Here is a 27,295-nt window from a genome sequence, read left to right on the forward strand (position 1 = left end):
CCATATTCCTTTATATCCGCGGGACTCGCGTTGCGTGTGGCGCTGGTATAGGCTACGTCTCTCATTAGCAATCGCGCCCTGCTTCATACCACAGTCATGTTAAAAACATCAATGTATTCACTCATCCATAAAAGATCCATCAGCTTGACGACAAGATCCATAATTCCGCTTAATGCTTTGCGTCATCAATATACACCTTTGTTATTGTAAGAGGTTAGCGACCCCTGGCGGAAAAAAATCCTACATATTGTACCTTTAACTTTTTCCCCGCCAGTGTAAAAAAAAAAAAAAAGTTGCTACCCCCAGCGCTTTTAGTCGTTTTCACAAAAGTATTCATATTTTGTTGTCTGAACATGCAATTTATTAAATGAAAGAACAGACCCTCTGCTTTAAAACATAAAACCTGTTTTATTGTAGCTAAAAGCAACATTTTGAGCAAAAAAGCGGAGAAAATCACGTTTTTGTCAAAGACTACATCCAGATCAGCTTCAGAACGATGATCTAATCACAGATTGAGTAGATCGAGTCCATCAACTCGTTTTGATTTATATGCTGTTTAATGTTGATAATCATGTTATTTTATCTAAACATCTGCTTACATATGATATCGCTTGTTTCTTCTTCTTCTTCTTCGCATGTGTTTTGATCTGGAGATTCAGTATTCTTTCAGAAGATGTGTCATAGCGCCCCCTACCGTATAATAGTGAAAACACGGATTGCCGGAAAAGGCCATGTGGGGAAGTGTCGTCTCACAAATGATGGAAATTTCCGTCAATGGCAGGGAAAGAGTTAAGATGTTTTAATGCTTTTTAATGAAGTCTTTTATGCTCATCAACGCTGCATTTATTTCAATTCAATTCAAATTTATTTCACAATACATATCGTTTCAAAGCAGCTTTACAGAAAATGCATTTCAGAAATGTACATAGATAGAAAATACAGTTAGTTAATCATGTATTAATTTAGGGCATAACATATCGCCGGCGTTGGGTCGTCATTTATTTGATCAAATATAGGCGTTATATAAAAAACGTTATAATGTGAAATATCATTACTGTTTAAAATAACTGTTAGTATTTGAATACATTTTAAAATGTAATGATGCAAAGCTTTATTATTCCAGTCTTCAGTGTCACATGATGCTCATTTGCTGCTCAAGAAACATGTCTGATTATTACAGTGTGTGTGTAGTTTACTGAAACTGCATTCTGTAAGTGCACTTTGGCGAGCGAAAACTAATTTAAAGCTTTTAAATGATCGCAAATGCGACGTATTTTGGGTGTGATCAATCACCCAAGGTCTCGAGCGCGTGAGGAGTCAGATGTGTGTGTCCTGGCGCTGAATCAGCGTTGTTTAACTGTTTGGAGATCATGGGAATGACAGCCATGCTCCTTTTAGATCTAGTTTCGGGTTATTTATAGCACACTATCTCCATTGTAATCCGAGTAAGGAAGGGTACCTGGACATCTTGCGCTTTTATCCTTGTTGTCATAAACCAACACAAGCAAGCAAGACCTCAGATAAGCTGAGCGAGCACATTCCTGCCAACGCTTCCCAAGATGTTTTCAAGGGATTTGTGACCTCCCTGCAACAATGCAGAGTACACAATAGCTTATATAGGTCACATCTCTACTTTAAACGCTCTCATGCCCTTGATAAGGAAGCATAAGTATTATGATTGAATAAATATTATGCAATTTGATCATCAGAGTGAAATAAACTTCTGAATATCATTTTTATTCTGAATTAATGTGGTTTATATGCAGTCTTTTGTCCTGCTTTGTTTTCTTTTATTCTTTTTTTTTGCATATATGAAGCATTGCATCTGGTTAGCATTGATCGTTTCTCAGTGTATGATCGGACAGCTAGCACAATGCTTGTGTTTTTAGTGTGTAGTTAGTTAGCAGAAAAGTTAAAGATATTGCTAAATGGATAAGCTTGTGTGCATCAGCCTTTTCCACGTTGGACTAGTTTTATTTTTTTGCATGTCATTGTTATAATTTTCTTTTTTTTTAAAAATGTAGCAGATATTAAAAAACAGAATTAAAAATGCAGAATTTTGAAATAATAATATGTACGGTACAGTTAAATTATATATTTTAAAAAATAATATTAAAAACAGAAATAAAAACATTTTAAAATATAAAGGTAATTAAAGTAGAAAAAATTATTAAACGGAGACATTAAAAACAGAAATTAAGAAATATGTGACATTAAATTATATATAATTAACCATATTTATAATAAAAAATACACATTTATTTGTACTAATGTAATAATTATTATTTTACTCAATTATATCTATATTTTTGTTTCCTTAATTTCCCTTGTTTGGTAAGTAAATATTAAAAACAGAAATAAAAACATTTTAAAATATAAAGGTAATTAAAGTAAAAAAAAATGTTAAGACATTAGAAACTGAAATTAAAAATACAGAATTTAGAAATATGTGACATTTAAATTATATATAATTAACCATATTTATAATAAAACAATTACACATTTCTTTAAATGTACTAATTATTATTTTACTCAATTATATCTATATTTTAGTTTCCTTCATTTCCCCTGTTTGGTAAGTATCATGAGCGTGTGATCTTTGCTCAAGGTTAGCGTGGAGATCTCGCAGCTGATGCTGTAGGACTCATGCAGGGCGATGAGCATCTGCAGAACACGAGTGTGTGTGTGTGTGTGTGTGTGTGTGTGTGTCTGCAGTATGTGCTTCCGCTGCGCTTCTTTAACCCCTCCTCCACTGTTCCTCACATCTCGTATCGGTTCGGCCTCCCGTGTCACTGGATATCCTGCAGTGGAGTTTTAATGCAAACACACGCGTGACCTTGTGAGAATATTCTTCTAACTTCGGCCTACATAATTAATATTGCAGTATGGAGCCGACATCTTCTCTGCATTGATGCTGCTTGTATTTTGTATAGAGTCATTTATACACTATTTTTAGCTCTCTTCTCTTGTTTTTTTTTTTTTTTTTTTGGCAGAGTTAAACTTTATTGATGTTATTTCTCATACGTGACTCTGGACCACAAAACCAGTCACATGGGTCAATTTGTTGAAATTGAGATTTATACATCATCTGAAAGCTGAATAAATTAGCTTTCCATTGATGTATGGTTTGTTATGATAGGACAATATTTGGCCAAAATACAATATTGTGCATTTATGTTCACGATTGTGCTGCATTAACTCACAAAAATACATGTTTTATATATTTACGCTAGGAAATTTACTAAATATCTTAATGGAACATGATCTTTACTTAATATCCTAATGATTTTTGGCGTAAAAGAAAATGTTTGACCCATACAATGTATAGTTGGCTATTGCCACAGATATACCCGTGTGACTCCAGACTGGGTTTATGATCCATGGTCACATATTGTGAAATAAGATTTTGGTCATATCGCCCACCACCCCTAAAGTGTAGTTCATGCTTTTAACTAAACTGATTTACTATTAATATAACAAAACATTCACCAATTAAATATTGCTTGCAAACTGTTTTATTTTGTTAATATACACATTATAATATTACGCTTTTGTAGTTGCGTCATCTACCACTCCTGAAAATAAATGAAAACAAACCTTGACCCCTTGGGGATAAATGAGTAGAAAGTAAAATAAAATATGCAAATAGATGTTGTTGTTGTTGTTGTTTCTGCAGATGTAAAGTTATTGATGTCTGTTTACTGTATATAATGAGTCAATAGTCGAATAATAAGAGTGTAAAGCTATGATATGAATGTGAATTTTAGAAATTATTAGGATTTTTTATTATTATTAAGGGTGTAACAATATCATGTCACAATATATCACACTACAAAAATGCAACAATATGTATCGTGGATAGTGACAATATATATTGTCTACTATATATAATGTTGAATATAATGCATAATAATGCAATGGGGGAATATTTGTGGGTCCTAATAAATGCCAAATGCCAGTAAAAAGTCCTATTTTTTTTTAAATATGTCAGTGAAAATTCTTCTAAAATAATTCTGTATTTTCATCTTCAGAATCATGAATATTGTTATTCTGGTGTCTCTATTGTCCTGTGCTTTGGGTTTTCAGCACCAAGTCCAAGTCTACTCATTTACACACACAATGTAAAGCCAAATTTAGCATTTTAATCAACATTTTATTACCATATGTCTTGGAGTATCGCAATAATATCGAATCGTGAGTTCAGTATCGTGATATCGAGTGTATCGTTACACCCCTAGAAATGATTGTATTCATATTGAGATCTCTGATTTTTGGGCTGGCATTTGTTAGGGCACCCACCCTGGGGTCTTTTTCATAGGAGACTTGAGCAAAAGTTTCAATTTCCCAAATAATGTAGATTCTCACGAGTTGTCATTTGTGATCTTTCCTGTCGTAGGGTCGGTGTACGAGAGAGAACTGTAAGTACCTTCACCCACCAGCGCATCTGAAGACGCAGCTGGAAATCAACGGGCGAAACAACCTCATCCAGCAGAAGACGGCAGCAGCGATGCTGGCCCAGCAGATGCAGTTCATGATCCCCGGCACCACCATGCAACCAGTGGTAGGAGACCTGACGTCTGTCTTTCTGGATGCCTTTTGCTTTTGTTGAGTCTTCCACAGGGTTTCTGCGGGGCGTTAAAAAGCATTAAATGGATTTTGTGAAAATTAAGGCCTTAAATGGCATTAAAAAGCATTACATTTTAATCCTACAGGCTGTAAAAGTGTAGATAGTTTTGAAGAAAATTTTATATTATCAATTTATTTCAATATAGACTTCATAATTAATGCTTTTAATTTGCTGAGTGGAACCAGTTTGGTAATTGCAATTTTGGTATAGTTTCATCATTGCATCATCGTCAAACTGAATGGTTGCAATTCAGAGTTTGGGACATGTATATTTAAAAAAAAAAAAACTATTTTATGTGTGTGTGTGCGTGTGTGTGTGTGTGTGACCCTGGATCACAAAACCAGTTACTAGTCGCACGGGTATATCTGTGGCAATAGACAACAATACATTGTATGGGTCAAAATTATCGATTTTTCTTTTATGCCAAAAATCATTATAATATTAGTCATGGGTCATGTATGACATTATATATATATTTTAAAAGGCATTAATAAAATTTAATATGAAGATACCTGCAGAAACCTTGCTTCCAGAAATTAAAGCCTTAAAAAAATGCATGAATGTTTTGCCAATCATTATTACATATTCGGGTCTTTAGCGGCCCGGATCTATATCTCACACAGATGGAACTGCCGCAATAATAATAAACTCCTGATATTTTAATAACTATTACAAAATAATAAAATAATGCATATTTTGTCACCTTTTTTAACTTGAACAATTATATATATAAAATAAAAAAATTTAAATACTAAAAATATTTTTTTTATTTAGCAGACATTAAAAACAAAGAATTTCAAAACAGTAATATGAACAGTTAAATTATATCTAATTAATAAAACAAAGAACAACATCATAATTCTATCATACTTGTTGTCTTCACAGCCTACATTTCCTGTCAGCCAAGGTCTGGGCTCGAACCCTGGACTGAGTTACGCGCCGTATCTGACTCCCATGAGCCACGGCATGGGTCTGGTCCCCACAGAGATGCTCTCCAGCACCCCCGTGATCGTCCCGGGCAGCCCACCGGTCAACGTGCAGAGCTCGTCCTCCACACAGAAACTACTGCGCACAGACAAGCTCGAGGTAAAGCGTCACACAGACATCATGAGACGAGCCGCAGCATTTCTGAGCCAGAGTTACAGTCTCTCATTGCAATTATTGAAATCTAGACAAAAGGCATTATAAAACCTAAAGAATAAAAAAGTAAGCCTAGTTCATGCTTTTAAATGTAATTATTTATTATGTATTTATACTATGTGAGATAATGTACATAGCAAATGAACGTAAGAGATAATTGTAAAAAAAAAAAAAAAAAAGATAAATTATAATTCAATAAAAGAAAAAGAAAAGACCAATCATATGTCAGTATGCAAATTAATGCAAGAAAGCAGACCAGTCATAATTCAGTATGCAAATATTAGCATCATCACTGTCGGCTGAATTCTGAACATTTGAGTGGAGTCGAGGTCACTGGGAGATTTTCAGACTGTAATGTTGAAGTTTATGAAGAAGACCGAAGGCTTTTGTCTGTGTGTTAAAGATGGAGATGAATTTATTACAGAGAAGTGTGAGAAGGAGGATAGAAAGAAGTGAGGCATTTCAATTCAGCCGTGCAAGAAAATGATCAGTGTGGTTGAAACAATAACAGTTGAAGTGTGTGTGTGTGTGTGTGTGTGTGTGTGTGTGTGTGTGTGTGTGTGTGTGTGTGTGTGTGTGTGTGTGTGTGTGTGTGTGTGTGTGTGTGTGTGTGTGTGTGTGTGTGTGTGTGTGTGTGTGTGTGTGTGTGTGTGTGTGTGTGACTAAATATGCAATCACTTAGCAACTGACTGATATCTGTGATAATAAAAGGTTCAGTTCCTCCGCGGCCCTCCCACACTGAGAGGCTGTCGCTGCTTTTGTTAATATTCGTGTGTGTGTGTGTGTGTGTGTTTATTTACCATACCTGTGCTCATACATGAAAGCTTTGTTTGAAACTTCAATGACTCACGTCTCTGTTTGCATATTTCTGTTGTGTTCCCTGTTTGTTTTGTCTGCGTGTTTGTTTTGCGTTCGCGAACGGCAGGTGTGTCGCGAGTTTCAGCGGGGAAACTGCGCGCGCGGCGAGACCGACTGCCGCTTCGCCCATCCTAGCGACAGCCCCATGATCGACACGAGCGACAACACGGTCACCGTGTGCATGGACTACATCAAGAGCCGCTGCTCGCGCGAGAAGTGCAAGTATTTCCACCCTCCGGCGCACCTTCAGGCCAAGATTAAAGCAGCTCAACATCAGGCTAACCAGACCGCCGTCGCAGCGCAGGCCGCCGCTGCAGCCATGGTGAGCCAATCACAGCATGCACAACTCATATTCAAATAACATGCATACAACGTTTAAAGAGTCATGTTAGAGGTTTTTAAATGACACCACCAGCTGCATTTAATTTAATTGACTGCATTGAATCGTAACCAAGGCAGTGCTTAGAATTGTGAAACCTTTTCGGTTATGTGTACGATAAAATCAATTGACAACACGTGTTGAGAGAGACGCGCCGGCGGAGGTTGCGATTAGCATATCTGATGATGTTAGCACGTTAAATGTGGAGCACTGCTTTATTATTATATAGCCATGACCCATCTCCAGAATCTGGGCGGGGTTGCGTGCCAAATCTGTGTCGACTCCCTTATCTCGTCCCTGGAGGATTTTAGTCCTACTAAACAGTGTGAGTAAAGAGAGAGAGAGAGAGAAGACAGCCTTGTGATAAAAATCACTCCCTCTTCTTATCCATCTTGTACTATACTGATGCGATCATTATTAGGAATAGGATATTTATATAATAAGCGCGATGGCTTAAAAGCTTTTTTGCTCACACCCTTGACTACACAAGGTCACGGGGGCGGCTCACTTCCCCATTTCTCTGCCCAATGGGAGACCTACTCTCCTCAAATCAGTCAAGATTAAATTAAGGAGATGGATAGCATCTTCATGCCAAACTGACGTGAATGCACAGGTTCATCTACTATCCAAGCGAAACTGTATTTTGGTCAGATGCCAGGCTGCTCTGACTTTTCTACGTGTCTACACTACAAGCAAGCGATGTTGAGTTTCATTGCATTTTGCACTTGCAATCTAAATGGCTTCGATTATAATATCGATTATAATAAAAATCACAATCTATGCATGCATGCAGTTTATTCTGTTGCATTACTTGCAGTATGGACAGTTTCGTTAAAGTATATGGCTTCGATTATAACAGGTGCTATCTAGTCGCAGTCTCTGCATGCATGCAGTTTTGTTGCATGGCTTTGCTGCAGCCTAGGCAGTTCTGTTGATTTCTGATGGGAGCAATCGACACTGCAAGCAAGCCATGCAGCAAAAAATCCCTTTAAAACCAATGAGAACACATGCACTGCAAGCGAGTGATGCATCAAAACCAGTATTGCACATTTGCAGCGTAGACGGCTTTTTGTTGTTCATGGGAGCAACTGAGATTTGTCTACATTGCAAGTCAGCAAAACAAAACTAGATGTCTCCTGTTATAATCAGCAAAACTGTCTACATTGAGAGCGGTGTGATGCAATAAAACTCGATATTGCACGCTTGTAGACTAGCTTTGTTGTTTATAATGGGATTGAATTTGTTTTGCTTACTCTGCATGCGAGGGGAATGTGTTGCAACAAAAGTAGATCACTCCCATTATAATCAGCAGAAGAGATTTGCAAGCTAGCGGGATAGTTAGCTTTATTGTTTATAATCCAAGTAATCCAATTTTGCATTGCTTTATTGCAGTGTTTCTGAAGCCAACATACAATTTGTCTCGAACATTTTTAAGCAATGTAATAAAACAAGATCGCTCCTGTTATAATCGATACAACTATACGTTACAAATTCACAATGCAATGCGACAATCGCGTGAGCTTGTCGTTTATAAAGGGAACGATCTAGTTTTCTCATTTAATTGATTATACCGGCGAGGATCTAGTTTGGTCGCGTCACTCGCTTGCAGTGTAGACCGTGTTTGGCAGCAAGCTTTCGCGCCTCCACATCTCACGCTGGTGTGGTTTTATTTTGCTGCGTTTGCTGTGTCATGACACTCACATGCTTGGCCTCATTCGTTTTGCTGTTTACTCCATTTTCGCTTTTGCTTTTGCCCTGAACCTTTTTTCTTTGTTCCACTGTGGCGTCTGGGTCAGAAGGTGACGCGAGGACAGTATCAGCTCACCAGCCATAACAATAAAACAAGAGTGAAAATAAAGAGCCAGGTTTCCCGAGCGCACAGATACACCGCCGGCTTTAGCTTCAGTTTAAACGCTGCTAGCCTGAAGGTGCGCTGTCCTTTCCCTGATTATGATTTTTCTAGGGTTTAAACCAGGCCGCTTACTGAAGCAATCGATCCCTGCACCCGCGACCCACATGCGAAAGAGTTTAAAAGTGAGCGACAGATGATACGGTTATAGTTTCTTCATTTTCTTGTCTTTTATTTTCTCTTCGTTTTGTTTTTCTCCAGTGGAAGGTTATGTAATTCTGTATGATAAATCCCTGTGGGTGGCATATTTATTTTAATGGTTCTCTATGTTGGCGGAGGGGAGCTAAACATGAAACTCTTGGTTACAAGAATGGCTTCAGCATGCACGAATAAAGTGCATCTTATTCTGATGTTTAATAAAAGCATACGTATACGCTCTGTTCCCAAACCTACTGATCTGCCCACCTAGACAGCACTAGACTCACGTAAACATGACGTCGAGGCTTGTGCATTGTTATTCTGCTTTCTAAGAAATCCATGCAGCAAGTATCCTTCAGGGAGAATTGAATCCCAGAATGCACGCGACAAGCTCAGTGAACAGTTGCAGAAAGTATCACTAAAATCGTTCAGTCATAAAAAAACGAACAATATTTTTATGCTTAGAGTGTTAGTTTAGCAACATGCAAAAGTCAGACTTTAGTTGCGACTCATTGCACTTTGCATGAGAAGTGTTATCTGTGTAGTTTTCCAAATCAGTCACGTATGCTTGAGAAGGTCGCAGCCTATGTAGACAGCAATGCAGCACACTAGGTTTCTGAACAGAGCCTCGAGAGAGTACTCGATAGATGTTTTTCCTGTTAATAAATGTTCCTCTTTCTTTAAATGACTCTTCAAGTGCATCATATGTCCCTCGTACAACCCATTTTCTGCACTCTGTGACTATACTATAAAGAAGAACAGATGCATTTTTTCTTTTCCACATTCTTTCCTTTTCTTTTGTGTGGATATTCTGATTTGAAGCATTTTTGCATGGCCCTCAGCGTCATCTCATTTCAAGCATTCTTTACTAAATATTTTGCTGCCCGTCATTCCATTGAGCCACATCTTTACTTCTTACCAGTACTTTTGCATGGCATTTTATTAGTGAGGAATATTGGAGATCTATGAACTAGGGTTAGTTGCATATAATAATTTATATTAATATAAATATAAAAATGGGCCACATCTGACACCACAATAAATATAACCCATAACCAGCAACGTAAAGGAACATAAATTGGATATAAGAATAAACAGAGCTCCACATTTTGTGATCACTCGCATCAGTTGTTTTGACCTTTACGCTTTATAAGTAGAGAGTCTTAGTTGGCAAGAAATTGCAACATATTGTGACAGAAATGAATGTCAAGGAAGGCATTTCTCCTAGACGACTTCGCCTCGTTTACCGAGTGTCCTTTAATTTCCTTTGTGCTTAAGTGGTGGTAAATGTCATAGCGCATGTTAAAATCGCCAGATGACAACCGCAGATTTCCATTGGCAGAAACATGATGCTGTTTGTACCCTATTCCAGTCTTAATTAGCAATCACACAAGCGTTCAATAAGACGGCGTGCCGTCAGGCAAAGTTAATGTAGTTTAAGTATTGACTAATCTGCCCAAACGAAGCCGTTCGTCTCTGAAAGGAAATGCCTACCTGACATTCTGCCGTCATTTGATTTTAATCCGCCACGCACACAGAAAAGCCTTCGATAGCGGATATCGGGTGCCGGATACGGTCAGTGTGTTTTATGCAGTGTTTGTTCTCTATTGATTTACTGCTAAAGATGATTTCCGAGAGCTTTCATAGCACTAATATCTACAATCCCATTTGACTTTGAATGGTAAATGGTGAGAATCTTGATTTCTGACGCTTTTAACACAGGTACTGTAGATGCTTTTTGCTTTCGTACTAATTCAGAACGTAGCGATATGTTTCTTTGAGACGAGTTTTTTCGTTTATGTGCATGCCTATTGTTTTGTATGTGGTATACTGCATTCAGATTATTTTTGTTTTTGTTTTTTTCCTTCTCACCTATCCACAATGCAATGCTGTCCCCATGATGCACCTCTGCTTGCTGTTACCTGTATGTTAATACGCTTGAATCCCATTGGCCCACTGCCATCATGTGCTCGCTGCCTGCTATTAAAAGACTCAGTCGACTGCCAAAGCAATGAAGCGACCCCTCGAGGCATCTGTAGATCTGGTACTATGACCTTTCACCTTTTGCTTTGCATGTAGCTTTTTAATGTACTGTAGCAACTCACAGACTTTTTTAATTTGGCTTCTTTGTTTTGATAGAAAAAGTAAAAGTCACCAAGTACATGTATTTGGAAATCAGTCAATTTTGAAGAATGAATGTGTGGTAATTATTGAAGCCTAGTAAACATAAGTGGCTCTAAAACGGAGCGATGCAGCTTCGAGTCAACAATGTGCATTGATATTTGTGTAAGTGGACGCGTGCAAACCCGGTTTAACTCACGCATGTCTTCTCTTTCACGTGTCGCCTCGCTCAGGCGTTCCCCCATGGAGTCCTGCAGCCCCTACCAAAGAGACCAGCACTAGAAAAGAGTAACGGGGCCAGTACTCTCTTCAACCCCAGTGTCTTGCACTACCAACAGGCTTTGGCCAACGCACAGCTTCAGCAGCCCACCGCTTTCTTTCCCACAGGTAAGAACACACCTGCACACATACACACACACACACGCACCGCTTCGTATTAATCACCCCTAAACGTTACACCCTTTTTCTCTCCTGGGATCCCGGCATAACGTCTTAAAGGAACACTCCACTTTTTTGGGGGAAATAGGCTCATTTTCCAGCTCCACGAGAGTTACACAGTTTTACCGTTTTCGAATCCATTCAGCCGATCTCCGGGTCTGGCGGTAGCACTTTTAGCATAGCTTAGCATAGATCATTGAATCTGATTAGACCGTTAGCATTTCTCTCAAAGCAGTGACCAAAGAGTTTCGATATTTTTTCTATTTAAAACTTGACTCTTCTGTAGTTACATTGTGTACGAAGACCGACAGAAAATGAATAGTTGTGATTTTCTAGGCCATTATGACTAGGAACTATTCTCTCATTCCTGCGTAATAATCAAGGAATAATAATCAAGCAGTTCCTTGATTATTACGCAGGAATGAGAGTATAGTTCCTAGTCATATTGGCCTTGAAAATCACAACTTTTCATTTTCTGTCGGTCTTAGTACACGATGTAACTACAGAAGAGTCAAATTTTAAATAGGAAAAATATCGAAACTCTTTGGTCATTTTTTTAGAGAGATGCTAATGGTCTAATCAGATTCAACTATGCTAAAAGTGCTACCGCCAGACCCGGAGATCGGCTGAATGGATTCGAAAAAACTGTGTAAGTCTCGGGGAGATGGAGAATGAGCTTATTACCAAAAAAAAGTGCAGCGTTCCTTTAATAACCGAGGCCTTTAAACTTTTGCATGCAGTGAGTGCACGAAATACTAATGCATAACGTTTTTTTTTTAACCAGACACGTTTTCTCGGGAGCACTCCTGATTTGATTCTAGCGTTAATGGAAGTTTGGGGTTCTTTGATCTAAAAATAATAGCCAGCCATAGATTAAATTAGAAAAAAGTGCTTTGATCTGCACATCTGTACGCTGTCAGATTATATATCTGACTCCAACCAATATGGGACAACACATAATGCCGATATATATACGTGTATCATAAAAAAATTGGATCACAATTAACAAAGCACAAAGTTACAGTAACATAACATAAAATACTCTTTGAAATATTTAGAAAATTGTGCATCTATTGCAAATGTAGAGTTTTCAGACTCAATATTTAATATATTAATCTGCCTGGCCGACATATATCGCTCTATCTCTACAAAATTGCAAAAACATTTTATATTTATATTTGGTACAATATTTACTGCTATTTCAAAATGAGATATTTGTAATTTATTTAAATAAACATAGTGATATATTGTCTATCACTGCGCAATTGCTGAAATGACGTGTGTGTGTGTGTATATATACAGTATATATACTAAATGATTAAATACATGTAAAAATATACAAAATACATAAAATTAACCTTTAATTTTTTTTTTTTTTTAAATGGCAGGAACATTTTAATATTAATATTATATTTTACACTATATTTTCTCCAATATTAGCATGTCTTAAAGACATGCTATTATTATAATTAATTTAACTTTATATACATTATATATTATTATATATAATTATTTTCAAACTAAATAATTACAATTATAATATTTTACAGAATTTTAATATAATATTTCATATAATCCAATTTAATATAATTATTTGAAAACAAAATTTCAAATTGCAGTAATTTATATACTTTAATTATCCATATTAATATTTTATTACCTATATTATTTATAATCGTTATTATCTGTATTCATCGTTTCAACTGATAATTATTATGATTGTTACAATTGTTTTATTATTACTGTGTGTAATCGACTGAAAAGATCGGCCTGGCTGAGATATATATATATCGATGAATCTCAGTAAACAATAGCAGTGTGTTCCTCCTACTCTCGCTCTTCACCTGTAGGCGTATCTACTGCAGTATTTTTATGGCCATAAGCACAGGAAAAACTCTCTCTGTGCGTCGGGTCCTGCGGTCTAATCCCGCGTAGGTGTATTTTGTCATCACACACCCACATGGTGGTTGTGTTTTCTTTTCGCTGTCCTCCTGTGCCCCCGTTCCTCCCTCTTCTCCAGCGCTGGGCCTTTTGTAGCAGCAGTATGTCTATTTTAACCGTAGGAGTGGCTGTTCCCTCACCGCATGACTCTCTAGTGTGTGTGTGTGTGTGTGTGTGTGTGGCTGATGTTTAGCCATCTTCCTCCTCTGCCCTGTTGCCCTCTCCCTCTTCTCCTACACTGCGCTCTAATTTCACAACGCTAAGCTCCTGTCCTCACATTGCGGCCCTTGCGCATATTGATCCGGTTGATCTTCCTGGAATACACCGAGGTTTTTACCGGAATGACGACACGGTGGAGCGAGCGATCTATAATGACACGCTTAATTGGATTTGTATGGCATGCTGAATACTGAATCTCTGGCTCTGTCTAATGTGTTTTTCTTCCCTATTAACCTCTCTCCACTCTTCACTGCATGGTCACAGGGTCAGTTCTGTGCATGGCTCCCGCTAGCAGCATTGGTAGGTTCCTCCTCTCTCTGTCTGTCTGTCTGTCTGTCTGTCTGTCTGTCTGTCTGTCTGTCTGTCTGTCTGTCTGTCTGTCTGTCTGTTTCCCACCTCACTAGTCGCTCTTACAGGGGACTTGAAGCTCGATTGACCCGTGACTGTAGCGTCACTCAAATTAGATCACTCTTTATTCTGCTTCTGTTCTCCTGCAAGAGCGCTCTGTGTGTGTTTGAAATATTCACATTTCTCTCTTTGGGGGTTTTTCAATTTACAGTATTTTTTCATTCATTCATTATTTACAGTGGTTATCTTAATACAGTAATTATATGTGTTTATTCAACATACTTGAAATTATTTCAAATTCCAATTTTTTTCAGAGTGGCTATTATTATTATTATTATTTATTATCTGAATTCTATATATTTTATATTTCATATTATTCAGTTTTTTGTGTCTTATTTAAAATTCAAATTTTTACCGGGACATTATTGGGATTAGAAATTTGTTATACTTATTTATTTTTTATAAAATGTATAAATATTATACATTTATATTATTACTTTTCATATTATTCAGTTTGTGGTTTCTTATTTAAAATTAGATTTTTTTACAGGGATATATTAGGATTAGAATTTTTTTTAAATAAAATGTATAAATATTATACATTTATATTATTTATTTTTTATTTTATTTAAAAAAAACTATTTATTAATTATTTATTGTTATAATTTTTTATAAAAAAAAATGTTTACAGTCACATTTTTTTATTTTTTTTATTCTTTATATTTGTATGTATTTTACATATGCATATATTATTATGCACTATTCATTTACAATAGATTTTTAAAATGCATTATTTTACACTTTATATATTTACCCAATTTTTAAATAATTTAAATTTTCATTATTTTTACTATTATTATTATCATCATCTTTATCATTTCATTGTTTTAAACTGTCGTATTAAAGTCGTTTAAACCAGTATCTGTGTGAAAACGCCCGATCCGAGCGAGCAGGCTCTTAACAACAGGCATTGTGTTGTGTTGTGCACTATTGATTAGGGAAATTTGATCAGTTTCCTAGAGAAATAGCCACACTTGATCATAATTGACCCGTCTGAGAGCCACACAAACGGCCATTCCCTGTAGTTTGCCGTAGACCGTAGCATCAATACTTCTCAGAAGCACGTGTAATCCTTCACTCGTACTAACCGACTTCTCTGGGTACAACTGATTATGGTGATAAATTTCCTTGAGGTGATTGTAATCAGCCTTTTTCCTCTTGTTTTTGTTTTATTTTTCCCATGCTTCTCTCGCTTTGCATCGTGATTGCATGCCATCTGCTGGTTTAACCTAACGATGGCTCGCTGCTCTGTAATATACACCATTGCTAAACTACAAAACCAAAAAAACAAACGACAAAAACCCTACCAACCTGTTGCATTGGTTTCCATAATGCTCCACCTACCTGTTCATTGCTTCCATGGTTCCCTTCCTGAAAAAGTACCCATGATGTACAGTGCTACGCCTGCTACTGTCTCTGCAGCAACAACTCCTGCCACAAGTGTCCCCTACGCAACAACAGCACCAGCCAATCAGGTTTGCTCCTTTTAAAAGCTTTCTTTCATAAATCCCTGAGCTCTGAATAAGCACTTTGCCTGGAATTCATTGGGCATTCAAAACCAAAAAGCATTTACCGCATTGGGACGGATCGGTGCTTATTCAGAGCTCGCACATTGGCAATTAGTAGTTGTGTTGTGTTGCATTATTTTCTTGTTTTGTTCTGCATGTCCTTGCTTTATTTTGATGTCGAGATATCCTTCCTCATCTACACATCTAGAAATACACACAGTCATATTTCCACTTGTTGATTTTTGGGGAAAGAAGGTGAGGTTTGCAGAACCAGGGCGGGCGGACGTCGCGACGACAATGTTTCTGTGGGAGGGAATGTGTGTGTGATGTTCACGAACCGGCAAGTACAGCGTCCGACTGACAATAGCCCGAGACACACGTCCACACCGGTTAATGTGAGGTCAGAGGTCAGACTGCACCCACACGATACTAGCTATAATGTTATGAGATCTGTTATCAGTTCCCATCATGCATTCTCGGACCGCTCCCGTTCTCTGGTATTGTTCACTCGGGGTCACATGAGGCGGCTTTGAGGGCTTTCCCACTTCCGTCGTTCTTTAAATGAAGCCTTCCCGTCACCGAGTGGCTTTTCCTGTTGTTTCGCGGGCCTTGAATATTCTCAGGAACTGGGACGTTTGTAGTCTTATCACGTGAAACTGAACCTGTTTCCTGAGGGTCTCTTGCCAGACGGTTCACGGCTCTTCAGCGCCACCTGGCAGGAGAGTGAGGTACTGCACCTCAGCAGTCTCCAAACACGTTAATTGAGCTTAAAAGATGAAGTTCATACAATGTTTTAATCGTACAATATCTTTCATAAACGATTAGGATTTAGCGTAAAGCCACAGATCTTGACACTGAACATGAACTGTGTTTTGCAGCCCGTTTTTATTTGGATAATGCAAGAGAATTTGTGTGAAATTTGTAAAAAAAAAATCTGTGGTTATGGAAATTTACACTATTATTAATAATAACAATAAAAATATTTTTCAATATTTTAAATGTATATAATAATAATAACGATTTAATTTAATTTTTTTAATTATTATTATTAATTAAACAGTGATAATAAATTCTCTGGTTATGGAAATTTACAGTATTATTAATAATAACAATACAAATATTTTTCAATATTTGAAATGTATATAATAATAATAACGATTTTATTTAATTCATATTTATCAAAATAAATAAATAGTGATAATAAATACTATTAAACGTTAATATTATTACAATAAATATTTGTACATTTAAAAACAATGTATTATTAAACTATTAAATATTTATAAAAAATAAATATTATAATCTTACATTTATACATTTAAAACAATGTTATTATTACATTATTAAAAATGTATTATTAATATTATTAATTTAAATAAATAATCCTTTAAATGTCAAAACCACTGAGAAATAAATGTGAAAATTGAACAACAATAATAAGGGTGTTTATAATTATAATAATAATAATAATACTTTCATTAATGATTTGGTAATCATGTATTTGTACATCTTTATATTAGTCATTTTATTATATATTGTTATTTGATCTATTATTAATTTTATTTAAAAATATTTCAGATTCAATGAACATTTAATACAATTTTTAATATATATACATATATATTTCAGATTCAGATTATTTAATTATCTCGACTTATTTCCATGTCAAACAGGATTTTCAACAAGAAAAAAGTGAGAATAAATAGATTTGCTGGTGAAAAGCGTGCGCCACTGATCCGTTCACTACAAGGCCAGAAATATAAATGAAGAAAATAAATAGTCAACTTAACTTCTACGTTGGCTTGAAACGACACATTAATATTTTTAAATATTAATCCTTGCCTCCGAAAGCAGTTGAGACTCGTGATTTAGCAGCGGCTCTCAGCGCTGAAGGAGGAACACAGAGGCCTTTTCTCTGGTGTTTGTTTGCGTCAGTCTCAGAGCCAGACAGACAGAACCAGCCGCGTCCGCTGAGTCATCGCCGCGAGCGCTAATCTCACACATGAGTTTAATTATGCAGCGAGAGAGGCGTAAACACACGCTTGACTGCTGACGACTCGAGCTCGCAGCGGATGAACGCAGGTCACGGTGTAATCTACTGAACTGAGGCTGTGTTGGGAATGGCACACTAACTCACTGCTTACTGCCCAGTGCTGCTGTTTTTGAGAATAGTGTGTGAAATAGTATGCAATATGCAACAAATAATGTTCCAGAGTTGAACATTGAACATTAATTCAGCAGCACAGCCGACCTTACAAATAAATGTGCTGAACATGCTTCTTTTTTTTACAGGTGAAACTTGAAAAATTTTAATATGGTGCAAAAGTTCATTTATTTCAGTAATTCAACTTAAAAGGTGAAACTAATATATTATATAGACTCATTACATGCAAAGTGAGATATTTCAAGCCTTTATTTGTTATACTTATGATTATGGCTTTATTATTCGCCCTGCCAACGACGCCGTGGAAAGATTCGTGGATGCTCTGACGTAGATCGAATGCTTGTTCTTTTTTAAAACTTTATTTAAAGAAGCCGCAAAGCAACCAAGCATGTCGATCATTCATTTAGCAGAAAATTGATCGTTGGAAAGAACTTAAAGCTACACTTACACTTTAGTTTATTCTTAGCTAAAAACACTTAGTTCTTTCAAAAATATATGTGCTCATTAATGTATATTTACTTCGTTCAAGTAATAAAGTATTCTCGTGAGTGTATTATATGCCATTGAAAATACATACGGGTGAGGGGTTCGAATGTCGGTCGCCATGTTGCCCCTCCATCTTGAAAGTACATTAGCCAAAGAGGGACATACACGTTAATTCAAGCTTCGCCTCCGCAATTCACTGATCTCTGCTCACGGAGAAAATGATATAGCCTACAATGTAAACTTTGCCTTACGCTAGTGATGTCGTACAATATACAAAATAAAGATAGCACTGATAAAAGTTACTTTACTAAGATTATCTTGCATTCGTCTGGGACTGATAGCTGATGTTAGCAATGAAATGGTAAAAAAATTACGAAAACATAAAACTATTATTCATTTTACATAGATGTCATAACCTATATGTTAACTGACTAATTAAATTACTGCAAATTATAATAGTTTTCTAAAGGAACCTCATCACTTGAAGGAATACTCATGGACGAGGTCGAACTGGAAGCCATGTTAATCTTGGACTACATTGGCCACCGTAGGAGTTAAAACGAAATCGGAATTGAGAGGAACAGAAACTAATATTCACTGGATGGTCATATACCTTTTCACCGCTAGATGGGGGTAAAAGTCACACAGTGTAGCTTAAACAATTATTGTGACATGTTTGCTAACGAAATAAACCAATTAAAAGCCGTTTGTGTGGTGTGGCTTTTGTGTTTATGGTTAAGTGCTATTCTAATTAGCATTCCCGCTGAAAAACAATCTTGCCTGTAAATAGTGTTGCGCGCCTTCTTATCAAATTCAAATGATCAACCTCTCCGCTATTTTGCTTGGGAACTAATGTGGTAGGAACCAAAGTTTACACCGCGTTCCCTGGAATCCTCTCAGACGGAGCACTTCTATATTCCGATTGGTTGCCGCCGAACAGCATCATAGCTCATTACCATAAAGTTGACCTGATTTCAACTCTCCTCGCCGTCCAAGACGCGCCGCGCCGGAGCTCGCCGCCTTCTCTCATTGAAAATGAATGACCTCCGGCCACTTTGACGCTCTCGCCGGTGGCGGTGACAGATTATGAAAACCCCAAATTCAAAATTAGAATATTGTGAAAATGTTTTTATAATCTGTAAGCCATAATCATCAAAATTATAACAAATAAAGGCTTGAAATATCTCACTTTGAATGTAATGAGTCTATATAATATATTAGTTTCACCTTTTAAGTTGAATTACTGAAATAAATTAACTTTTGCACAATATTATTATAATCTTTCGAGTTTCACACTATATGAAAATGTCCTACATTTTGATTCTCATCTACAGTCTCGATCTAACCCATAAAAAATGATGTTTGTTGATGTAAAGTCAAGTTGATTCGGTTAAATTAAAGCGTGTTTTTCACTTAAAATCAGTTGATTTAGATTTTATATTTGCTCTACACTGGAAAAATGTAGCTTACTGTGGTAACATGTACATTAACTAGTTTGAATCAGATAAAAAATAACATCATCATCGTGTACATCAACATTTTAAGGGTTTCGGTAACAGGAATGCTTCAATTATACATCGGTACAATAACTCATTACAGCTGGGTTTCCAAAACGTCACAAATTAAAGATTTATGATAGGTTATGCCCTACATATTACATAAATATATATTTTGTCAGCATAAAAAAGTTATTGATATGTTAATATATCTGAATCAACTTTATTGGCCGAGTATTACATGATTTATAGTTAAAAGTTCGATCTTATTCCTAAATGACAACGATTTGTCTGTCTATTAAACCATCACACCGGAACAATTCAATCTGTCATATATAAAACCCGTAAGTTTCATTATTTCTGGGCTACACATATTCATATTATCACAGAAGTGCTGGGATATAAGTTTATAGTTCAGATATAAACTCTGATGTCTATGGAACCGATCAAAATAGACCAAATCACCTTTGGAAAGTCACATGACACTTCAAAAAATAACTGTAATATTTAATAGATTCATCCAGTAGTGTTCATGAGTGAGCCATTGAATCGTTCATTCAATAGATTCATCCAGTAGTGTTTATGAGTGAGCCATTGAATCGTTCATTCAATAGATTCATACAGTAGCGTTTATGAGTGAGTCTTTGAATCGTTAATTCAATAGATTCATCCAGTAGTGTTTATTAGTGAGTCATTGAATCGTTCATTCAATAGATTCATCCAGTAGTGTTTATGAGTGAGTCTTTGAATCGTTCATTCAATAGATTCATCCGGTAGTGTTTATGAGTGAGTCATTGAATCGTTCATTCAATAGATTCATCCAGTAGCGTTTATGAGTGAGTCATTGAATCGTTAATTCAACCGGATTTTTACAAATAATTGATTCAGATTAAATAGACTTTTGTCTGAACCCTTTAGTAAATTACATGTTAATTTGTTTAGTTGTCTGTTCACAACCAAAAAAATTTGTGATTCTCAATTTAACAAGTATGCAAAACATAGAAGGGATTTGTCAAGGCGTCCCACATGTGTGTGCCGTGTATTATAATAGATGCAATACAGTGCAAAAATGATTAAATAGAATAACAGTGCACTTCATTACGGTTCTACACAAGAGAGAAAAGTAGATTGCGTGAGTGTAGAAGTCAGATAGTAGTTAAAACGTTGGGAAAAAAGCTATTCTGAAATAATATATGGTTTTATTAGTCAAGAGAATAGGCTTTTTCATATGACTGACTGCATCGTAATTATAGTTTGAAGTTTTGGATAAAGCAGATATGAAGCGCACGCTCTCTCAAAAGCGATTGGTCAACATTACACGAACGTAATCGTTGAGGGAATTTATCATTATAATGACACAATTTTCTTTTCCAAGCTCTGTTGAAGCATTGCTCTCTGTTTGCATCACTGAATCATTATATTCCTGCTTATAAAGCTGCTTTGAAATCTGTACTGTTTAAAGCGCTGTATATAAATAAAAATGACTTGATTTGACTTGATCGGAAACATGCCGTAGAGATTAAAGTGCAATTTCTGTGATACTAACAAGTGTTTTCCGGAAAACACAGCTAGATTGTACTTGACCCTAACATGTATATATGTGTACTTATATAAAAGTGTTACATTAATAATTATTCCCCGCCTCCAGTTCACTCACGCTGAATTCTACACGCAGATGAAACGTCACATGGAGCGCGTTGCATTGTGGGAATCAGTATCCCAAGCAGTGTCCTCAGATGCGTACATCAGGTTTCAGCAGATGTAGTAGGTAATGCGGGAATTTCATGCATACTATTCACAGTATACACACTGCATATGCAACACAATAGGATAAATATGGCAGGACGCCGCTCCGAACACAGCTTACACACTGATATCTGTGTTCTTGAGTTATGCTGGGTCAAATATGTGACCCTGGACCACAAAACCAGTCACATGGGTACATTTTTTTTAATTGACATGTATACATCATATGAAAGCTGAATAAATAAGCTTTGCATTGATGTGTGGTTTATTAGGATATGTCAATATTTGGTCGAGATACAACTATTGAAAATCTGGAATCTGAGGAGCAAAAAAATCGAAATATTGAGAAAATCTCCTTTAAAGTTGTGCGTTTATGTTCACGATTGTGCTGCATTCACTCACAAAAATACATGTTTTATATATTTACGGTAGGAGATTTACTAAATATCTTCATGAAACATGATCTTAATATCCTCATGATTTTTGGCATAAAAGAAAAATTGATAATTTTGACCCATACAATGTATAGTTGGCTATTGCCACAGATATACCCGTGCGGCTCCAGACTGGGTTTGTGCTCCAGGGTCACATGGTAGGAAATATAAGTGTGATAGTATGCCATTTCGAACACAGCCTGAGACTCGGTGTTAAGTGGGACGTTTGGTATGTGAACTGATGGGACGTCCCCGTTGGGTCTGATGTGGCAGGCGTGAGGAGTTCACGGGGCGCTGAGAGCTTTATCTGTAGGACAGCAGCGCCCCCTCCTGGACAGAGAGAGCAGCCACTGAGATTTATTTCCTAAAGCTTATTTAAATGTAAAACTTTAATCTAATATCAACGTTTATGAAACCTTGCGTGCATTTAGCAATTACTTGATATTAAAATAATGTTTGTAACCATGTAGCTTAAAAAAGTTTTAATGGCTTTTAATTCTTGGCTGTAAAATATATATTTTACAGCAATATAGAATAATATATAAACAGATATGCACATTTTAAAGGTCTATAGAATCATTCTATATAATGTATGTATTATTTTAATAATGTATATTGATGTATTAAAAAACTTCACATATACACATTTACAAATTTAAAGAATCAAATATTTACCTTCTATAGTGCATGTACTAATTTAATAAAGTATATTATTTACGCTATTAAGTATTTAAAATGTATATATATTTTTAAATGGATATGCACGTTTACAATGTAAAGCTCTAGATTTCTATATTAATATTATTTATGTAATGTATTTTATGTATATTTGCATTATTAATATAATATTTTAAAAATAGGTATTAAAATGTATATTTATTAAATGTGCTCGTTTGCATTCTATAATGTATGTATTATTTTAATTAAGTATATTTACATTATTAATGTAATTGTGTTTTTTAAGTATTAAAAATATTTAAAAATAAATAAATCAGGTATAACTGAAAATCAGATATGCACATTTAAACTTTAAAGCTCTATAAATCTATATTTATATTATGTAATGTATTTGTTTTCATTTTATAGTGTATATTTACATTAATATAGTTATATTTACTGTTGCTAAAACATTTATGTTTACAAGCTAAAAAATATAATTATATCTAAATAAAATATATTTACTCTATGTAATCTATAATTATTATTTTTGATACATTACATATTAATAAGTATATATTACAATAACTGTAATTGTTTACAATATTATTGTTACAATATATATATATATATCCTAGCTCCCTCTGTTTATTAATAGCAAGTAGCATATCATGTTTTTTCAGTGTGTCTAGCGTTGCTTGTCACATTGCTCATGAGGTCTTCAAATGCAGTATCGTGATACATTACATTTATGTTTTAATTATAGCAGCTTAACTTGGTTTACATCACATACAATATCATGATCCGACATAGAGTCGCTGTTCTTTACATTGTCACTGTCTCATCGGGCGCTGTGTAGCTTGCATGTGAACCCTCTCTGGCCTTGCTTTCCCATCATGCCGCGGTGCAGCCGGCTGTCACACTGCCTTTACCTCACAACACTGACTGTGTTTCACGGTGACTTTACACATTTGTGACCCTGGACCACAAAACCAGTCACATGGGTCAATTTTTTGAAAGTGAGATTTATACATCACATGAAAGCTGAATAAATAATCTTTCCATTGATGTGTGGTTTGTTAGGATAGGACAATATTTGGTCGAGACACAACTATTGAAAATCTGGAATCTGAGGATGCAAAAAAATGTAAACATTGAGAAAATCTCCTTTAAAGTTGTGCATTTATGTTCACGATTGTGCTGCATTCACTCACAAAAATACATGTTTTATATATTTACGGTAGAATATTTACTAAATATCTTCATGGAACATGATCTTAATATCCTCATGATTTTTGGCATAAAAGAAAAATGGATAATTTTGACCCGTACAATGTATAGTTGGCTATTGCCACAGATATACCCGTGCGGCTCCAGACTGGGTTTGTGGTCCACCGTCACACTTGGTGACTGAACTAGGATGTGAAGCTTGATCATACTGCGCTTTTACTGTTGGCTTGGGCTACTTTAATAAAACATATCAAGATGTTTTGAATCCAGGCACAATATTAGCTAAACGACCCACACACAGACGTGCCAGTTGGGGAACTAGACCAGCTATGTCCTTAAATATCTTTGATTATATATGATGTTGTTTGAGGGATTTCCATGGGTTTACGTTACTCCCACTTGCATGCATGCAGAAGAATTAAAAACCTGAAAAATATGGTGTGTGAGTCTGTGAGCGGAGGCCTTGCTGATTCCCACCGCTAATAATGCCGTTATATAACCGGATGAGATGAAGAGACCGTGTCCACAGTGTGAGACGGAGACCTGGCTGTGTTCTGACTCGCATACTAGCATACGACTGCTATATATGCAGTATGCGACACATCATGTTTTTGTATGCATTGATTATCCTGCCAAAGTTGACATTTTAACACAAAATTGTAGTAAAATAACATTGGAAGCCATACATGCAAAAGTTTTTTGAAAGAAATTAATTATTTTATTCAGCGAGGATGCATCAAATTGATCAAAAGCCACAGTAAGGCATTTATAATGTTACAAAAGATTATATTTCAAATAAATCCTGTTCTTTTGAACTTTCAATTCAAGTTAGACTGATTTCTGAAGTATCATGTGACACTGAAGACTGGAGTAACGATGCTTAAAATTCAGCTTTGATCACAGGAATACATTACACTTTAATATATATTCACATAGAAAACTGTTATTTTAAATTGGAATAATATTTTACAACTTTTACTGTATTTTTGATCAAATAAATGCAGCATTGGTGAGCAGAAGAGACTTTTTTTTAAAATATGAAAACATTTAATGGAAGTGTACATTTTTTATTTATTTAACAAATATTTATCAATGGAAGCATGCAAATAAGACCAAGTTCTGTTGCATTTGCTGATTTTTGCACCTGAAAAGACTTAGACAATCTTTTTTTAGGGAGTATTTTTGAGTCTCTACAGTACAAACACTACATTAACATGCATACGCTCAATAAATAGCATGCACATCCCTCGCTCATGTCGTATCGGCATCATCTCTCTACACGGACTCCTTTAAACAGTGTCACGTAGCCTATAGGTCTTCAGTTCACCCGGAAATATAAACTCTGTCAGTAATCACTCTCCTCATGTTGTTCCCCGTCACACTGTCCTTCATCTTCTGAACACAGATGAAGATATTAGTGATTAAATCTGAGAGCGGTCTCACTCCTCCATAGGCTTCTGTTGTAATTGAAACTTGCCGCCCAGAAAGTTAGTAAAGACGATGTTTAAAATAGTCCGAGTGACTCAACCTGAAGTTTATCAAGCGACGAGAATACTTTATGTGCAAAAATAACGACTTTATTCGACTATTGATTTTCTTCTGAGTGAGTTCACGTAGTGTAACAGCGCAGCGCTTCTGGGTCGTACGTGAGAACGGAGGCTTACTATTGGCCGACGCTGGTCATGTGATGCGTGTGATGCTGGCCAATAGTGAGCCTCCGTTCTGACGTACAACCCAGAAGCGCTGCGCTGTTACACTACGTGAACTCACTCGGAGGAACACACAGAAGAACATCAAGACGTTTTATCTACAAAAATCTATATAAACTATATTAACGATGTCTTTACTAACTTTTCTGTGCCGGCAAGTTACAATTACAACAGAAGCCTATGGAGGAGTGAGACCGCTTCTCAGATTTAATCACTAATATCTTCACTTGTGTTCAGAAGATGAAGGAAAGTCTGACGGGGAACAACATGAGGAGAGTGATTACTGACAGAGTTTATATTTCCGGGTGAACTGACCCTTAAAGATGGATTATGATGTTTAATGGGCCTTTACTAACACTCAGATGCTGTTTTGTGTTTGTTTTGCTGCAGATCATCTTGAAGTAAACCACCGGAGAGGAACGGGGTGTCAGGAAGCTGCTTTGAGAAACCCAAAAAGATCCCCGTGTAAATACGACCTGCCCTCCCCGATAGAACTACAGCAACCTGCATGATACAGCGTAAACACATTAGCAAGCCACAACACACACACACACACACACACACACCGTATACCTGTTATGCTCAGAAAAGTGACCAGTTTCTAACTTCAAAAACAAAAGATATAAAAAACGAAACATGAAAATATATATAAATATATATATATATATATATATATGTCAATGTACAGCACGTTTCATAGAGGCATACGTGAGATTCATCCGAATGATCGTCACACGTCAGATAATGTGTATTTTTCTCCCATGGTTGTTTTAAATGAAAAACAAATGCACAATGTTCACCCTGAGCGGACGACAAGCGCAAACACACACACACACACACACTCGGTTTGCACTGTCAGAAATAGTGCTTGATAATAAGTGCTTGATTGTCTTGAACGGGAGGACGTCTCCTGCAGAGTTTGTCTTAACATCCCCACGACCCTCCGGATAGGGGACAGAGGGGTTGCTTGATTTTTTTATTTAAAGTTTTCTCTTGTTTTAATACACCGAATGTCACATGGCGGACAAAAAGAAGATTGTCTACTGCTCAAAAATGCGCCTCCCTCCGGTTTCTCCTTCTTGGACTCGAGCTGATCCGACTTCGCGAGCGGAAATGATTCGTGTTTTTTTTTTTTGTTTTTTTTTTTCGTTTTTCATCCCCAGTGGCCAAAGAAAGGTTTACTGTGTGAGAAGAAGTGCGAATGTGGCAAACCACGTGCCATGCAACCACCTTTCTGTCTCTGCTAACGGACTGTGTTTTTGCTCCTTCCTTTATTGTTTTGAAGTGGACGGTGAATGATTTGGATGTGTCCGTGGGAACACTGGCCATCAGGGAGTCGACTCTGGCTTCTATCCCGTGCCAAGGGCTTACATTAAACTGGAGAGCTGCTGTACGACAAACTCGGACTTCTCCAGTTCGCCTGTTCGTTGTCCCAATCACACGGTGCCCAGCGAACGGATAAACCACACGTGAGGAGGAGGAGGAGGAGGGGGCGAAGCGGTGAAGTAGACCATCTGACGCGGCGACGTCTGCGCTCTCGCCGATAATCCTGTTTTATTTGATAAACAGTTTAGAAGTGCCTAAGAAATCTATTTTACACAGCAAGCATCTTGAGAAGATGACTTTATGTATGAAAAGAAAACACTCCCGAAATGACCAATTTGGACGAGAGAGACGAGAAACACGT

General features: G+C 36.4%; 1 protein-coding gene across 35 annotated transcripts in view; it reads left to right on the top strand.

Annotated features, from left to right (window-relative positions):
• The window catches only part of mbnl2 (muscleblind-like splicing regulator 2), a 76,535-nt gene extending 50,265 nt beyond the window's left edge, over positions 1-26,270 (top strand). For 4 of the 35 annotated variants that reach the window (XM_079615477.1, XM_079615488.1, XM_079615499.1 and 1 more), the window contains exons 3-11: positions 4,397-4,561; positions 5,513-5,713; positions 6,693-6,947; positions 11,042-11,095; positions 11,406-11,559; positions 14,035-14,070; positions 15,559-15,653; positions 21,481-21,600; positions 25,999-26,217. In XM_079615477.1, the coding sequence (XP_079471603.1) occupies positions 4,397-4,561; positions 5,513-5,713; positions 6,693-6,947; positions 11,042-11,095; positions 11,406-11,559; positions 14,035-14,070; positions 15,559-15,653; positions 21,481-21,597 (1,077 nt within the window). In that variant the 3' untranslated portion in view covers positions 21,598-21,600; positions 25,999-26,217. Of the gene's footprint in view, positions 1-4,396; positions 4,562-5,512; positions 5,714-6,692; positions 6,948-11,041; positions 11,096-11,405; positions 11,560-14,034; positions 14,071-15,558; positions 15,654-21,480; positions 21,601-25,998 lie in introns of all 35 variants that reach the window. The other 31 variants (XM_079615484.1, XM_079615485.1, XM_079615509.1 and 28 more) reach the window with 20 other exon arrangements.
• The last annotated feature ends 1,025 nt before the right edge of the window (positions 26,271-27,295 follow it).

The sequence above is a fragment of the Phoxinus phoxinus genome, assembly GCF_949152265.1.
Source record: "Phoxinus phoxinus genome assembly, chromosome: 6".
NCBI classification, from domain to species: domain Eukaryota; kingdom Metazoa; phylum Chordata; class Actinopteri; order Cypriniformes; family Leuciscidae; genus Phoxinus; species Phoxinus phoxinus.